The following is an 18,573-nucleotide window of genomic DNA, read 5'->3' as shown; positions in this document are numbered from 1 at the left end:
AAATGAAGCAACACAAGAAAGCACGCAAGGAGTCCAGGAGAAAGGCTAGGGAAGAAGCAGCACTTGAGCAGCAGAGACGAGATGCGTTGTTGGGTGGCGTTTCTAGTAGTGCGATACCAACTCCTAGTGCTACTAGTCAGCCTGACCCAGTACAGGTCTCTTAGAGTCCACCCATTGATAAGGGTGCCAACACTGCTCCGGCTACCGGCGCCTAGTGCACCGTAGGTATGACCCTTCCTCACAGCCCTGTATTGTTTTTATTTATTTACTTTGAGGGCAAAGTCCTTTTCTTTGGGAAGGAGGTGGTGAGCAACCTTCCATTTAAGTATTAGAATGTATGGAGGTTAGCTTTGTGTTGTGTTTTGATAAATCTGTGATAGTTGTATGTGCTTTGATTTGGGAACATGTGTTAGCAGTAATTAAATTGTGAACTATTGTTGTGTCTAAAATGACAATATGTATGTCCTTAATCGTAAAATCTAATTGTTAGGCTCTTTGTATGACATCTTAGATACCCACGTGTTGAACATTGCTAACTTGATACATACATTGGTAAACTAAAACATTGAAAAGTGTAAACATGTGTCATGTGAGTGTGAGATTTGTATGAGGTCTGTCACTAGGCGCGGCAGCTAAAACTTGCCCAATCAGTCTTGCGAGAATGTTAAGCCCACTTAAAACAAAAAATAAACTACCAAATGAAAAGCATGACCCTTGAACCCTATTTTAGCCTTGAAACTAATTTTGTTCTTACCCATTGATATCATATCCTTTGGTCTCCAAAGATATGATGCCACAACTCAAGCCAAAAGCCTAAGTTGAGGGATATTACACCCTAAGTATAAAGGAAAAGTGTAAAAAGAAGGTTCACTCAGTCAACTCTAAGGCACAAAGTCAAAAGACTCAATTGATCAGGAGTGATGTGCATGTTTCAAAGAATCCAGTAGTTTATAAAAAAAGGAAATAAAAATGGTGGGGCTGTTGGGATGTACCGAGATGAGAAAAGATGAAATCACTCAGATAAAATTGTGTGCAGATTGAACTTTGGAGAACCAAGGTAAAATAGTCACTCACAAAACCATAAATTCTATTACCTAGCCCGAGCCTATGTTACAAGACTATAAAGTCCTACAGTGATCCTATTCCAGTTGTTTGAAATATAGAGCGTAAAAAACAAGGACAAGCCTATGGTCTTTTGTTCCTAGTGTTAGAAGTTCTTTGGGAGCGTGAGCGTAGAAATTAGTCCCAATTATCATGTGTGAGGGACTTCTTTGGTGTGAGCACACTATGTTTACATTTGATAATTAAATTGTGTTGGCTGATAATGTACACAAGCATAAGCATGGTTGACTATGAGTAATAGGATGTCGTACATTGATCATTGCATGTTAGATAGATGGTTTTGGATACAAGTTATGGTTGAGATGGCTTCTGCATGCTATTATTATATCTCGGGTGTTTGAGCGTCAAATGTTTTGTATTTCTCATCACTTGAGGACAAGTAATGGTTTTAAGTTGAAGGTGTTGATGTGCCGTGAAATCTTGACACATTTGATGCTCAAAACTAAGGATTACTGCTAGAACTTAAGTGTTTTTATGTGGATATGATGTGTTTGGTAATGTTGAACATGTAAAACACTTGGATGCGGGAGATGGAAAGAAGAAGGAAAAGATCCTGGAATATACACCACAGAGTCCCAGACGGGCCGTGGTCATGATGACGAGCCGTCTGAAGGCTCATGGAAATGAAGCAGTGTTAGCAAGGCAAGTTGAGTTTGATCAAGTCAGGAACACGGAGACTATAATGGACCATGGTCTCTTCCACAGCTCGTGAAGTAGATCCGGTAGATATTCCTTGAGTAGCGATGTTTTGATTTTGATAAGTAAAGACCACGGACACCCAAATGGGCCATGGTCCTTTTGACGGTTCGTGATGGGGTTCGTGAAAGTGAACCAGTGTAAAGGCTTTGATGAAGTACGTTTGGCATGGCTAAGTAAGGACCACGGACACCCAGACGAGTCGTGGTCCTCGCAATGGTTCATGATGCAGATCGTGAAGGAGTTCCAGTGAGAATGTTTTGAAGAGTTACATTTTGGATTGACTAAGTAAGGACCATGGAATGCCTCACGGGCCGTGAAGACTGTGACGGGTCGTAGTGTCGTCCGCTTAACACTCCGACATTTCAGTCCTACTTCGAGTAGGACTCTTTTTAGACAAACTATTTGAAGTAATTAGGTTTAATTTTTGAATTATCTCGTCATTTCTTGAATAGTCGACTACTTTCCTATTATTCTCTACTCTTGGTTTTATCAATTAACATTGGATCGAGACTCAAAGTTTGAGTTGGTTTTTGAATATCAAGTGTTCTTTGAATTTGCAAATATTGGTAAGTGATTTCTCTTGATGTTTTCAATATTGATATTTGCTTATTCAACTGAAATCATGAGTGGCTAAACACCACAACTAGGGTTGTGGGAACTATGACCGAAATATAACTGTAGGTTCATTACTCGCAAAACATAATTCGACTTTTGTTATTCATTCTTTCTGATAAGTGCACGCATTAGAACTTGCATGTATATATCAATTATTCGAGAGAAAATCGATAGTTAGGAAAAAGTCAAATTAATCTATTGGTTTGGAGTGAAAGTTTGAGTTTGAGAGAAGAGAACTTTGACACCAAAATATGCGAGGGTAAAATATGATAACACTCTAAGACCGAGAGGATCCAAGTGAAAGTTATATAACAAGACTGAGAGGTGTTAGATACATTTAGCTCACTTGTAATTTGCAAAGAATCAATCACCTGAAACTTGTTCACAAACCAACACTAGATGCAATGTCATGGGGAACACAACCCTGGCTTCATTCATTTATCATCACAACATCAAAGTTAAAACTTTGTTACTTGTGAAAATCTGGATATTATAATAACATTGGTTACTTGAACCTTACAACCAAACCCATTTTACATTTTGTAATTACTTTCTTTAGGAAATAATAACAATAGTTGAATAAACGTGACTGTAAAACTATTAATGTAAGTAAATTTTCTGTGGGATCGACCTCAACTCACGTTGAGTTCTATAAATTGACTTCGACCATTTATACTTCTTAATTGAAGCGTAAATTTGGACGTATCAGAAGGGTGTAGACGAGAAGATGATATGCAAACTCCGAGTATGTGGATAGGTAAATAATATGTGAATTCCGAGCAAAGACATTGAGTTTCAAAGTGAAACTCCTCGGCTCCAATGTTTACATGTGAAGAAAAGATAAAAGAAAAACAAGAATTAGCATACATATATGGCCATGTATTAAACTGGAAAAATGAAACTTATAGCAGATAAATATTAGTAAAAAATGAAAAAATCAGTCATGTGGAAAAGTACAGGGTAAAGCTAACCAATATTAAATTAGAGCATCAAGTTCTCATTTTAATATGATTTATTTATGATCTACTAAGTGTGGAGTATCTCATAATCATGATTCTAGAGTGAAGTTAGATAAAATTTATGCCTAGAGTAGATAGAGGCAAACAACAATTGTTTTTATACAAGACTACTTATGAACTCATTTGGTTAAAAGGCTAGTTTCAAAAAATCATAACATGATTTCCAGTAAAAGAAGAATTGAGTCGAGGATTTAAAACATTGAACATGTAACTCCAAAATTGATCTTAAGTTCATACTTTCTCACAATACAAAAGAAATAGAGTAATTGAAGCAAAGTTTAAGATATGATAAGAAAGCTAGAGTCAGATTCATGTGCATAAGTCATCTTGAAACTGTAAACGTAGAGTATGAATCACAAGCTTCAAAATGTATATTCATTTGCAATTTCAAACACGTAATAATAAGAAACTAACATAGATTCCTAAGTAACAACAAACATGATCAACAAAAAACGTAAAACAAATTAAAGGCTATCGAGATTACTGTTTGTGGGGCAGTGAACTATGGGTGTTATAAGTCTCAAATCTACTATGTATCAGATGACCATTAACGGCTGGAACGAGCGGTGGCGGATTGTAATTGTGGCTTTAAAGCAAAAGGCAGAGAGATATACAAAGTTAAGCCTTTATAATAGACAAATGAGTTTTCCAAAGGATATATGTCTCTCCCCCAAAAAACTTGTCTGAAATAGACTACCAATGCAAGTATTTATAGATGAAAGTTGAAACCTAAGGCTTAGAATTTTTGAGCGGGAAATTGAGATGAAAGTGATTTTATTCAAAATCGAGTCAAGAGACCCGTTTGAATTTTCATAGATATTGTTGTACCTAATCACCCGAAATGGTGAGATTTTATTTTGAAATTTGAAAGCACTTGCTGCATTTTTGAAGCATGGAACGAGAAAGTCTTGGTTGGACGAGGACAAACTTTAGCTCGAAATGGAAGAGTAAAAGTTGTCCATGGCTGAATCATATTGGAGCTTTGCTTAAATGAGGAAAAAGAGACAACAGGGACGTGTAGACTGATTTAAGATTGGAACCCTAGTTGGAATGGTCTTTTTTACTTTGGGGTAATAAGATGGGCTGATTAAATGGGCTGCTCGTTTAAGTATAAATCTGATAGCTTTTTCCTTCTTTTAATTAATTCTTTTGGGCTTCTAATTTAGTAACTAATAATATATAATGATGTAAAAGGTTTAGTAAATAAGAAACTTGAAATAAAGTAACGATAATCTATTTTAAAGAAGATGACAATAAAGTAATAAACAGTAATGTTGATATTAAAAAATATAATTTCAAAAATAGCGAAAATGATAATAAAAAGATGATAATCATAAAAATAATAAAAGTTAAAATAATAGTAATAAAGTATCAAATAGATAATTATGGTAACAATAGTAATAAGCGAAAATAATAGCGAATATAAAGATTTCGACTTATTAGCAATTCAGAAGCTCAACGAAATAAATTAGAAGAAAGGAGGGACAAAATTGGGTGTCAACACATACCTTGAGGATCAAACCCAAAATTAATATTGAAAACAAGACTTGATTTGAAAATCCTAGCCTTTTTTTCATTGATCTTGAGAGAGAATTTTTGAAGATAACCTTGGAGGGGATTTGGAGTTTTAAGTGTATAGGAGAGTTGGGGTGATTTTAGGGATAGAAGGGTAGTTATATGACTTAAAATTAGGATCAAAATGACACAGTATAAGTATTAAATGCATAGGAAAAGACCCAAATACCCTTAAGAAATAACTGTTGGACGACTTCAGAGTTTGGACCTACGGACCGTACTGGTTAACCGTAGGTCAAGTTACTAGGGCCTAAAAATTGGTCAAGTTCCTATGACACCTTTGTACGGACCGTCTAACTTCCTATGGTCCCCATCCGTAGACCTCAACAGTAACCCAAAATTTCCCTAAGTCTAGAAACTTTCTATAGATTCCATCTACGACTCGTCAAAAGTCCTACGGCTCGTTATGTCTAACTGCAGGTCAAATATCAAATACTTGAATTTTCAAAAACTCATACCCAAGTCTACGATTCCCTTCCTATGGATCGTAGAATTTCCTACAGCCCGTAGAACTTCTTACAGTCTATAAAAAGGACTCATAGAGCCCGCCTCAGTGTCAAAATAAAAACAATTCCCTTTTTTTGACTTCCCAATTTCTGAGGTGTTACATCAAGCTCAAAATCAAGACAAAGTAGCTCATGCACCTCAAGATCAACAATTCACCATTGAAGGCTAAGAATGGAGGAAAGGGAAGGAAACTTACGAATTTAAACGCATATTAACGAGCCTACAATCGCCCAGCCAATTCCCCCAACAACTAGTAAATGCCCACATAAATTCGAGTTTCCAAAGGCAAAAATTGAATTAAAACTTAGAGGAAATAAAGCTGGAAAACTGATATAACCACCAGCGAAGACCGTTAAAATGGTCACTTGTCCACTTAAGCGGCCCCACTAAAGTGGCGTCTTTGCCGCTAAAGTATCTAGGCTCTCGCTGGTGGGCTGTGCTAAAACGACTCCCTAGCCGCTTAAGCGCCAACTGCTAAAGCGATGTTAGGGCCTCTAGAGCGACTAGTCTCTTGCTGGCAAGCTCCACTTAAGCGGCTTCTTGGCCGCAAAAGTCATGCCAGGGCCGCTAAAGTGGCTAAACCAGTACAGTGCACCAAAAAAATTAACAAAGTCCCAATAGATTCCGCTTGGATGCTCAGAATTGCTTCGAAAACCCACACACACAAATGGACTATCTACCCAATCAAATTTGATGTTTTAGACTCCATGAAGATGTCAAAACTCCCAATGAAGGTCTTCTTAAAAAAATAGACCCTACACCAAAGCTCCATTTTAGCAAAAATTCATTAGGTAGCTCAAATTGAGCCCGAAAGCCTTAGGACTTGAACCAAAGGTCCTTCTAGAGCAAACTCAACGTTCCGAAGCTAACAGAACCATCAGAATTGCATTCTGAGGTTGATTACCAGAAATTTTGACCTAGGTAAACCATTTATGTTTCAAAATCTCCAAAATCATGCAAACTCTCATAAAAACCAAATGAATGACCAGGTGACTGAACTGTTAGTCTCAGCAAGTCATAAATAACTTGAGGTCGCTAGCTCTAAACGTAAAAAATATCACAATAAAGATAAAATAACCTAGAAGGTTATTACAACTTATTAATTTGGAATTTTCAAACCTTGATGAGAATCAAGTTATTGTCCCCAATTTGTTAGGCTTTCTCTTTTGCTTTATTGTTTTGTTAGACTATGTTTGATGATAGTTTTCGTTCCTTCACTTTATATCTACAGAAGAGTGCACAAACATGTAACATTCCTAAAAAAGAACATTTTATCATTAAGAGATATAACATGTTGTTTGTTAAACTAGCTTATAATATTAATGTCAACTTTTTTTAATAAGTATTATCAATATGTTTTTTATTCCTTCACAATTTTTCTTTCAATGAAAACTATTGCAATTTAGAAAAAGTACATTTAGATATATACTTAAATTTTTTTGTTTACATTAATATTCATTACTATTTTTCATATATTATAGGAGTAACTATTATTCCAACATAAGACCTTCTATCTCTTATAGCTATTTGTTTCTAGCTTTAACTTTACATTTGAGGGAAAATAGACCTTACTTGAGCTTTCTAGTCGTTACTTTGATAACTTTGAGGACGGAGTACCTCAATTATTAGAGCATGATTGTCAACGTATGGAGCTTTGGTCAGATTTCTCCAAGAAGCACTGTTCAGTTTCCTTTTTTATTTGTTTGATTTTTTTGTTATTTGTTTTACCTTTTGTTTTGTTTCCTTTGGGCTTCACCTTTTTGGGCAGAGTCTTTGTATTTTGGACTCTCATTTTTGAGTTACAACGAATAAGTCCTTATGGTCAGTTCAATTTTAAAAAAGAAAAAGGAAATTAAGTGAAACAGTTTTATAAAGCGGATAGCCGAATACATATAAATGGATCAGACATAAAAAGTACCTCATCGAATATTGATATGTTGTGCCTTAAGACTCCTCATAAGACCAACAACTTTACTAGATCCTTTAATGGGTATATACGTGGACAAGCTGCTCAAGAATTTAAATTAAGTGATGTTAGAAAAGACAGAATCTCAAACATTCATTTTGTTTCAATTAACTTACTATGGGAAAGTAATAATTTCAAATATATGCCAAGAACTTGGCTTTTAAAGATTGACAAATATGTTCAACACTTCCAACTGACAACTTTCTATAATTCCAAGGTTACAAGACAGAGTCTTGACAGTTCAGAAGCACTAATCTAAGTAGGTAACCAACAAGCAGTCTATCACGATTTTCCTAATCTCTCTCTATATATATAGACAATCTAATGGGGACCTCTTTATGACCTGCATTCCTATTTATCTTTTTTTCTCCTTTTTTTGACATTTTATCTTTGTTTTCTATTATTTATTTGTATTTAAAAAAAAAACGAAAAACATCTAAATACACTACCTAATTAATCATGTTTCTTTAAAACTTTCCTCACACTAATACATATTTAAGTAAATGGAAGATGAAAAGACTAAAACTTTTCATTTTTCATAAACGTTTGTATTTACTTAATCTATAAAATAAAAATATTAGAGTATTTGTAACCAACAACTATGGATTCCTTCACTTTGCTCTGTTCTTCTGATGATGATAATGAATATATGGGTATCAAATTTCTTTGTTGAAATGTCCAACGAATTTTTAGGTCTTGATTCTTGTAAAAAAAAGAGTATCTTCTGATCCTTCGGAAGATATTGGTGTGAGAAGAAAGGTCATGTAACAAAAAATTCTCTTCAAAACAAAAAACTTTTTGAAAGAATGTTGTTTTTGCCGCTGAGATGTCCAACAAATTTCTAGCCTTCTGATTTCTTTACAAAAAGAGAAAGAAAGAGTATTGTGTGATCCTTCTGAAGATACAAGTGTAAGGGAAATTTTCACGTAATAAAAAGTTTCTCTCCAAAATAAAAGATTTTTTTTGAAAGAATGTTATTTCCTCATAAAATTCAAGGAGATGAATATTGAGAGAAAAAATAATGTTGATTCAAAATTTGTACGAAGAGTGATCAGTGTTCAAAGGGTAAGAAGAATTATTTGGAGAAAGAATGAATTCATATCAAATTAGGAGAAGAATAAGTATTCTACTAATTTCTTTTTTTTTCTTAATTTTATCTTAACTTTTTTATGTGTCTTTACTTAAAGTTTACCTTTTATTTATCTTTAATTAATTAAAGTTTATTGCTGACATTATTTCTTTCAACTTCTTTATTTTACTAATTTCTTTCTTCTTTTATTTTGTCTTCTTTTTGTGTCTTAAATTAAAGTTTCTTTTATTTTTTATTTATTTTTAATGAATTTTATCTACATATTTGACATTTTCTCTTATATTCTTGTTAAAATAATTTCTCAAAAATAAAATTATTCTTCCAAAAGAAATTATGCCTCAATTTTATTTTATTTTTGGAGTTCTTTTTTTTAAAAAAAAAGATTCAAAGACTGATTTATTTTAAATAAAGTAAGAAAAAATATCAAACATGACCATATTTAATTCCTATCATTATCAATGCTATTAATTTCTTTTACTTCCTTCCCTTAATCACATCATATGTTATTTATATTATTTCCTTAAATCACTTCTTTTTCTTTTTTTGTTCTTAATTTTTATATTTATCTTTAATTAATTAAAGTTTATTGCTGACATTATTTCTTTCAACTTATTCTTTATTTTACTAATTTCTTTCTTCTTTTATTTTGTCTTCTTTTTGTGTCTTTAATAAAAGTTTATTTTATTTTTTATTTATTTACAATTAAATTTTAATTACATTTTCGACATTTTCCTTTTTATTTTTGTTAAAATTAATTCTTAAAAATAAAGTTATTCTCCCAAAAGAAATTATGCCTCAATATTATTTTATTTTTTGGAGTTTTTTTTTAAAAAAAATTCAAAAGACTGTTTTTTTAAAAATAAAATAAGAGAAAATATAAAAGATGACCATATTTATTCCTATCATTATCAATGCTATTAATTTCTTTTACTTCCTTCCCTTAATTTCATCATTAATGTTATTTATATTATTTCCTTAAATCACTTCTTTTTTTTGTTTTTTTTTAAATATATTTATCTTTAATTAATTAAAGTTTATTGCTGACGTTATTTCTTTCAACTTCTTTATTTTACTAATTTTTTTCTTCTTTTGTTTCTTTACTTAAAGTTTATTTTATTTTTATATTATTTTTAATAAAATTTTATCGACATTTTCCCTTATATTTTTGTTAAAAGAATTTCATTCTTCCAAAATTAATTATGCCTCAATTTTATTTTATTTTTTTGAGTTTTAAAAAAAAAAAATTCAAAAGACTGATTTTTTAAAGAAAATAAGAAAAAATATCAAAGATGACCATATTATTCCTATCATTATCAATGCTATTAATTTCGTTTACTTCTTCAACATTAATGGTATTTATATTATTTCCTTAAATCACTTTGTTTTGTTCTTCATATTTTATATTAAAGCATATTTTTTTAATTAAATTTTATCAACACTTTCCCGTTATATATTTATTAAAATAATTTCTCAAAAATAAAGTTATTCTTCCCAAATAAATTATGCCTCAATTTTTATTTTATTTTTTTGAGGTTTTTAAAAAAAAATAATAATTCAAAAGACTGATTTTTTAAAGAAAATAAGAAAAAATATCAAAGATGACCATATTATTCCTATCATTATCACTGCTATTAATTTCATTTACTTCCTTTCACCATTAATGTTATTTATATTATTTCCTTAAATCACTTTGTTTTTCTTTATATTTTATATTAAAGCGTATTTTTTTAATTAAATTTTATCAACATTTTCCCATTATATATTTATTAAAATAATTTCTCAAAAATAAAGTTATTCTTCCAAAATAAATTATGCCTCAATTTTTATTTTATTTTTTTGGAGTTTTTTTTTAATTTCAAAAGACTTATTTAAAAAAAAAACAAAGAAAAAAATATCAAAGATGATCACATTTAATTCCTATCATCATCAATGCTATTAATTTCTTTTACTTCTTTTCCTTAATCTCTCCATTAATGTTACTTATATTATTTCCTTAAATCACTTTTTTTTTTTTTTTTTGTTCTTTATATTTTCTTTTATTTGTTTACTCCTAGGAACTAATTATTATAACTTCATAAAATTGCAAAAAAAATTACAGAATTTTTTTGTCTGTTTGATTTGAATTTTTTGATCATTTCTTTTGCTAAAAGATCTCTCTCTCTCTCTCTCTCTCTCTCTCTCTCTATATATATATATATATATATATATATATTGTTATGCTTCTTTACTTAAAGTTTATTTTTTATTTATCTTTAATTAATTAAAATTTACTACTGACATTATTTCTTCCAACTTCTTTATTCTACTAATTGCTTTCTTCTTTTACTTTGTCTTATCTTTTTGTGTCTTACATTAAATTTTTTTAATTTATCAATATTTTCGAATTTTTTTCTTATATTTTAATTAATTAATTTCTCATAAATAAAGTTATTCTTCCAAAAGAGATATGCCTCAAATTTTATTTTATTTTTTGAAGTTTTTGTTTTAAAATTTCAAAAGACTGTTTTTTTTTAAAATAAAAAATATCAAAGATGACCATATTTAATTCCTATTATCATCAATTCATAGCAAAAAAATTTTTGTTGAATTTTATTTGCCTTTTTGAATTTTTATATATAAAATATTTATAAATTGAAGTTGAAAAGATATATATAAGTTGATTAAAACATTACATATTATTTTTTTCAGATCCTATTTGTTTGATTACACAAATGACGTTATTATTATTGTTATTGACCAATACTTTTGTCCGTCCTATTTTCTTTGTTTATGTGAAAATAGGGACATAGTAGTGTGTTCAGTTAGTCGAGTAACTTTGATCTCTACAAATCTCATTAAATAAATATACATAATTAATTTAGAATTCAATAACTTAAAAGATAAAAATTCAAATTCATCAAATTTAAATTTTAACTTTACCTCTCCGAAGCAAAAAGAGATTAGCAAAGTGATAAATTTTCATCAATAATATTTTATAATTATAATATTAAAAAATTCTTGAAAGAACTATAGTAATAAGAATAAGTTTTAATTTTTAATAACAAGTTTATAAAATGATCACGCACTTCGCGCGAAGCGCGTACAAGATCACTAGTATAACAATTAAGAATTAAGGACTATTCCCTAAAAATAAAATTCAAAAACAAATTAAATGTGACTACTTTAATTAGGAAGAAATAAATTATAAGTTTTCTCCCTCTTTAATATTAAAGAAGCAATTTTTTCTTTCTAAGAAAAAAATCAGAAATATAGAGTTCCTGATAATCAGTCAAAATAAAGTAAGAAAGACAATACATCTCCTTTCATGGGTAGACTGTTCAAGAACTGAATTTAAGTGGGGTTAAAAAAAGACATTATTCCAATAGTTTATTTCACCGAAATCAACTAGTCAGGAGTTCTAATGATATGCAACTTAAACAAAGTCAAAAGTTCAACAATTTTATCAAATTCAAAAAAATAAAAATAATAAGAAGTTCAACTATATTTTAAAAAAGGCGGAATGACCTGAGAAACCTTTGTACTTGGCTCGTTTTGTCACATGGACCATTCTACTCTCGATTTTACCAATTGAACACTTAAAATTAATAAAACACAGTAATTTAAACCCCTCCGATCATGTGTGTCTCCCAATCGCGCTGATGTGGATAACACCTCACTATCCATATCAGAAATATATTGCCACATCATTTCTTTATTACAAATAATATTTTTTTTAAAAGAAATCTCAAACTAATCTCCAAAATTCTTTCTTTCTTGATTTCTTTCCATTTTTTCTTTCTCTTCCCATATTTTTCATCTATTTTGCTACTAATAATTCATCTTTTTCTTTCTTAATTAATTTTTTACGTTGAAGAGGAATTTGAGATAAGCAAAGCTATGTTATGTTTTTTATTATAAATTTTGCTATTTTAATGATGGTGAGAAATAAAGTAACTAAAATGTAGGATGAGAGAAAGAAGAGAAGGAGACTAAAAATGGGTCATTATAGAAAACTCTTAAAAAATGCTCTCAATAAAATTGTCTTACATTTAGAAAGAATCAAACATATGTTTTTCAAAAAATCATCTAAAATCCGCATCTAATTCACAATTTAAAATCTCTTTTCCCCCCTCTCTTTTACCCAAATCTAAATAAATATTTTTTTCCCAATCATTATAGAATTCTCAAATGATAGGTAGCATATGAGAAGAGTAAGAGGAAGATTGTGTGTAAGAGTATTGGAAGAGATTGAAGAAGATGTGTGTGTGATGATGGTAGGAGTTGGGTGAAATTATGAGAAAGAAGAAGAAGAAATGTACAGCACATTGGGGAATGAGGTTTTTTAAATTTTTTTTTAAAAAATTTAAATAATTGTCTTCACTTGAAACACTGATCGTAATTTTTCCTATTAAAAGAATTAATCTTCAAGGACTATTCACTAGCAAATAAAACTTAAACATAAAATTAAAGACGGAATGACATGAGATGCATCAAAACTTGGTTACGTTTATCACCTAGACCCTTCAACTCAAATCTTTATCAACTGAACAATTAAAGTTATTAAAACATGTTATTTTAAATCCCTCTGATCTTGTGTGTCTCTCAATCACGCTGATGTGGATAACACATCACTATCCACATCAGATATGATTGCCACATTGTTTTTTCTATTACAAATAACATTTTTTAAAAAGAAATCTCAAAGTCATCACCAAAACTCTTTCTTTCTTGATTTCTTTCCATTCTTTCTTTTCTTCCCATTTTTGTCATCTATATTGCTATTTAGATTTTATCTTATCATTCTTTTTTTTCTTTCCCGGTAAATTTATTACATTGAAGAGGAATTATAGACAAGTAAAGCTTATTATAGTATTTTATTATAAATTTTGCTATTTTAAAGGTGGTTGGAAAGTGACTAAAATGGAGAATGAGAGAAAGAAAAAAGATTAAAAAAAATGGGTAATTACAGAAGAACTCAACAAAAATGCTCTAGATAAAATTGAGTTCAATTTTGAAAGAATCGAACATATATTTTTCATAAACCCATTTAAAATCTACATCTATTTCACAATCAAGAACCTCCTTTTTTTTTTGCCCTTTCTCTTTTATCCAAATCTAAATAATTATATTTTCTCTAATCATTCTAAAATTCTCAAATTATAGGAAGAATATGAGAAGAGATAGAGGAAGAATTGGGTGTAAAAGTATGGGTAGAGATAGAAAAAGAAGTGTCTGTCTGTGTTGATGGTGAGGTTGGGGGAAGATATGAGGAAGAAGAAGAAGTTACAGTTGATGATTGGGGATGGGATTTTTTTTAATGGTTATGTTTTTTCTTTTAGTTTTAATATTTTTTCCAAAATAATTGTCTTTACTTGCCATTAAATGTGTGTAATCACGCTTTTTATATGATTCGGCAAAAAAAAAAAAAACATGGCATAAGCTTAGTTGGTTAAAGGGGTTTATAATAGTGTGTTTTAATAACTTTAAGTGTTTAGTTGACAAAGTCGTGAATAAAGAGTCCAAATAACAGACGAAGTCAAGTACATGAGCCTCCCAGGTCATTCTACCAAAATTAAATGATATTACTCTATGAAGAAATCAACAATATCTTTGTATATAAATAAACTTTGGGCCTAATTTAATCTCAAAAACTAATTCATAAGACAAGGATCATCCAAGACCATAAAAAGTGACAAGCATCTCATTTCATCCATCCGTGTGGAACACTCGGCATTCACTGGACATTTGGAGAGTAGACAATATAACACGAGTCAAGAATTGAGTTGGATCTTGCTGTAATCTCATGTAAAGAGATGATTTTTGGATCTATCTCAAGCCTGAAAACCATCATGAGATGAAAATTGTCCAAGATCATATAAAGAGAAAAATATCCCATTTCCTCCACCAATGCGGAACACTTAACACTCTTCGTTTTCCACAGAAAAAAAGATCAATATTCGCTGTTGACAATCAATCAAAATATAACTCAAAAAGACAGTCAACCTTCCTCCCTCCATCTTCACAATGCCCCTCAATCAATCTTCCTGTTCAAGGTCACCAAGTCAAAAGTGCAGAGAGGAGAAACCAATACCGAAAAAGCCTAATGTCACTTTTCTGTTGAAAATTCAACAATCAAGTAATATTGGAAGCATAAAGGTGATCAATGAAATTGGGAGACTCCATAGAGAGGATTACTGATATAATGGTTGCATAGTTGCAATTCTGAGTGAGCAATATCTTCTCAATCAGTCACGGGAAGCCCCAATCTGTAGAAACTATTTCCACAAATGTGTAGGAGACCTGATAGGCAATTCCAATATATGTTTAAAGAAAAACAAATCAAAGAATAGACTGGAACTAGAAGCTTCTAATCTCTTCGAAGTTCAAGATTCTCATCATTCATCAAAAAAAATATATCGCATGGTACAGAACTTCACAGAAGTAATACACCAAATTCATCAAAGTCCTAATATAACACCAAGAAATCTACCATCATTCTAGTGTTTTAATGTGAAATGAGCAGAAGCTAACAATATTTACAGTTCAGTCACCAATAGTCACCACAGGAGCATTTCCCATCCTCAAAGCGATGAAATCGATTGTTGTCCCTTACTATAATTACTCTTTTGGTGCACGTTGAAATAATCTTTATTGCATTGTGACAATCGCCACATACACGCAAGTTTTTCATAACTCTAATAGGCCTTTCTGGTGGAAAGGTGACAAGGGCAAAAGCAATGGCTAGTCTTTCGCTGTGATACCTGATAGTCTCACTCTTTTCCTGGCCAGCAACCTGTTGCAACACATAATTTGTGTCTGCAACATACCCAGCTTGCTCCATGTAATCACCTAATTCATCCAACTTTTCATATATCTCCTTAGACTTTGAGTGAGACCTATCTCCAGCAGCAAATGTGTGTACTTTATTTCCCTCCTCAACCCAACTCAAACCAGTTTCCTTTTTCACACCCTTGTCTCTGAGCATCTTCCTAGCTTTGGCAGCCTCTTGATATCTACCAGCAGCAGCATATGCGTTGGACAGTAGCACATGTACGCCTGAGCTAACAGGACCTAACTCAAAGACCCTGTCAGCCACATAAGCTGCCAATTCAGTGTTCTTGTGGATTCTACAGCCAGTCAACAAAGCTCCCCAAACAGATTCTGTTGGTTGCATTGGCATCTTCTCAATAACTTGAACTGCCTCTTGTAATTTTCCAGCTCGGCCGAGACAGTCCACAAGAGAAGCATAATGTTGGTCCCCTGGCTCAACTCCATGTTTCTTCATTAAATCAAAGTAAAATTTCCCTTCTGGGACCAGCCCAGCATGGCTACAAGCATATAGCACACATAAAAAGGTAATAAAATTTGGCTTCATTCCAATACTCTCCATTTCTTTAAACAAGCCAAATACCTTTTCCGTGTGCCCATGCTGAGCACAAGCAATCAACATCGCATTCCACATCCCTAAATTCCTAACTGGAACCTCATTAAAAACACAATAAGCACCTTCAACAAGACCACACTTGGAGTACAATGATATCAAGGCACTCCCAATAAAGCTCGACGAATCATAGCTAGTTTTCAAGCACAAACCGTGCATTTGCTTCCCTAATTCAAGCAAGGTAGAATTCGCACACACTCTAATCACACTCGAAAAGGTATAGTCATTGACATCCAAACCTTCAACCAAAGCAAGCTTGAAAAGCCTCAAAGCTTCCTCATCCTCAGCCATTTGAGCATACCCATATATCATTCCACTCCAAGAAACCACATTTCTTTCAGGCATTTGATCGAACACTTTCCGAGCAATCTCAATGTTCCCACATTTGGCATACATATCAACGAGAGAACTCCCTACAAACACATCAGAATCAAATCCAATTTTGAAAGAAAAGCAATGAATGGATTGGCCAATACGATAATCACAAAGAATCCCACAGGCTTTGGTTGCACAAGGGAAAATATGATCATCTGGGGTTACCCCATTATGCAACATCTGCCGAAAAAATTGTAAAGCAAGAATTGGTTGTTCATTTTGGGAAAGAGAAGAGATTACTGAACTCCAAGTAGTGGAAGACTTGGAATGGGTTTCATGGAAAACTAGTGTGGAATCAATTGGGCGTTGAAGCTTTGAGTAGAAGTTGATTAAGTGATGTGAAACAAGTGGGATTATTTGAATGCCTGATTTGATAATGTGAGCATGTAAAGCTAACCCTTTTGGTAAGGACCTTGATTGGGTTAGGGACAAGAGATTGTTGCATATGGCTCTGTAATTGAGATTGAAACTTTGGGAGAACGTTGTTTGTTGAAGGGGCTCTTGCACAAGTGGGTAGTTCATCACAAAATGCAACAACCAAATGGATTTGCCTCTTCTTCTGAGTTGAAAGTTGTGAGTCGTGAGTCATGAGTTGTGAGTTCTGAGTTGTGAGTTGTTGTGACTATCATATCAAGAAAAGACTCAGAAGCAGTGGTAAGAATGCCTATCTCAAGTGAAATAAATAACAATAGCATTCAGTTGTCTTCATAACGGGGCAACAACCCTGATTTTGCCAACTGGACAAACCACATTTATTTATTAAGAAAAATAACAAATAAATACAATGTAGTGTGTTCAAATATTAGGGAAAAGGTATAAGTACCCTTACACTATGATCGAAATCTCAGAGACACATCTTAATTAAACTAAGGTCTTATTACCTCTGAACCAATTTTTTTTGTAATTTTGTGCACCTTTTTGGCTTACGTGGCGTCCAAATATCTCCCATGCACCTCAATTGCGTGGAGTCACGGAGTGTGCCACGTATGAAAAAAAGTGTACAAAATTACAAAAAATAAATAAGTTAGAGGGTAATAGGACCATATTTTAGTTAAGGTGTGTCTCTGGGATTTCTGTCATAGTCTAGGGGGTACTTATGCTTTATCCCCAATTATTATTATTAAGAGACCTTAAAAGTATTATTGAAAATATATATTTTGTTTTGAATTTCTAAAATAACACTTATTTTACAATAAAACATTTTTTGACTACCATAACATTTATTTTGAGGGTATTAACTTTTATGATGATAAATCAACCTAGTCAAATATAAATATTAACTTGATAGTCATTTAATTGAATAATAATTTTATTTTACTCAAATTGTTGTGAATACATTTGGAACCTTCCAAGCATGTTGAATATATTTATATTCTTAGATGTTTGAGCACAATAGGTGATAGTTTAGCTAGATTCACTATCTCCCTGTTGAAAGAAATCTCTTGTAGAATGTTTTACCAAGTTGGATCATACCAAGAATATGTTTGAACTATGTAGTTCGTTGATGCAATAACATGTGGTGTTAGGTTTTGAAGAAAAATAAATAAATAAGAATTTTGTTCAATTCACTAACGATCCAAATGCACATAGAAAAGAGGATAATTATTTTTTAATTTAAAGCCGGCCAAATTAGGCCCTTTATTAAAGGGAAACTCTCAAAAACAACAAACATTAGGCCTTCAATAGGACTCTATAGCTACAGTTTGCTTAATTACGATAATAGTAAAATGTTAGGGAAGAAGGGAGGAGAGAGGCGGGAGAGATCTCGGAAAGTGTATTTTTCTTCATAGATTTTGGAGAAAAAAATACAAATACAAACTGATTTGTATCAAAATGAATACATATTAAGAGGAGAGGGGCGAGTGAGATCGAGAGGGGGAGGAGAGAGGTGAGCGTTTTCATATTTATTTTGCATTGTATACTATCTTTATTTTGTATCAATTGTATTCGAAATAGAACGAATTGTATTTTGTATTTATTTTGCATTGTATTCTATATTTATATTTTGTATCAGTTGTATTCGAAATACAACGAATAAAATTGTATTTATCCTCTCTTTGATTGAAAACAAATACATTTGACACATAGGAGGAATGTATATTCTATTCATATGAATACAAATATAATTGATACAAAAATACAAAACATTTTTTTAATACAATTAAAATAAAATACAAAATCTCAC

General features: G+C 31.6%; 1 protein-coding gene across 1 annotated transcript; it reads right to left on the bottom strand.

Annotated features, from left to right (window-relative positions):
- Positions 1 to 14,947: 14,947 nt before the first annotated feature.
- On the bottom strand, positions 14,948 to 16,940 carry LOC125857435 (putative pentatricopeptide repeat-containing protein At5g52630). The gene has a single exon (XM_049537026.1). It carries the CDS (start codon positions 16,908 to 16,910, stop codon positions 15,120 to 15,122), a length of 1,791 nt encoding a protein of 596 aa, XP_049392983.1. The 5' UTR covers positions 16,911 to 16,940; the 3' UTR covers positions 14,948 to 15,119.
- Between the last annotated feature and the right edge of the window lie 1,633 nt (positions 16,941 to 18,573).

The sequence above is a fragment of the Solanum stenotomum genome, chromosome 3 (genome assembly GCF_019186545.1).
Source record: "Solanum stenotomum isolate F172 chromosome 3, ASM1918654v1, whole genome shotgun sequence".
NCBI lineage: Eukaryota > Viridiplantae > Streptophyta > Magnoliopsida > Solanales > Solanaceae > Solanum > Solanum stenotomum.
Note: the sequence above shows the minus strand (reverse complement) of the source record. Positions and strands in the feature narration are given on the sequence as shown.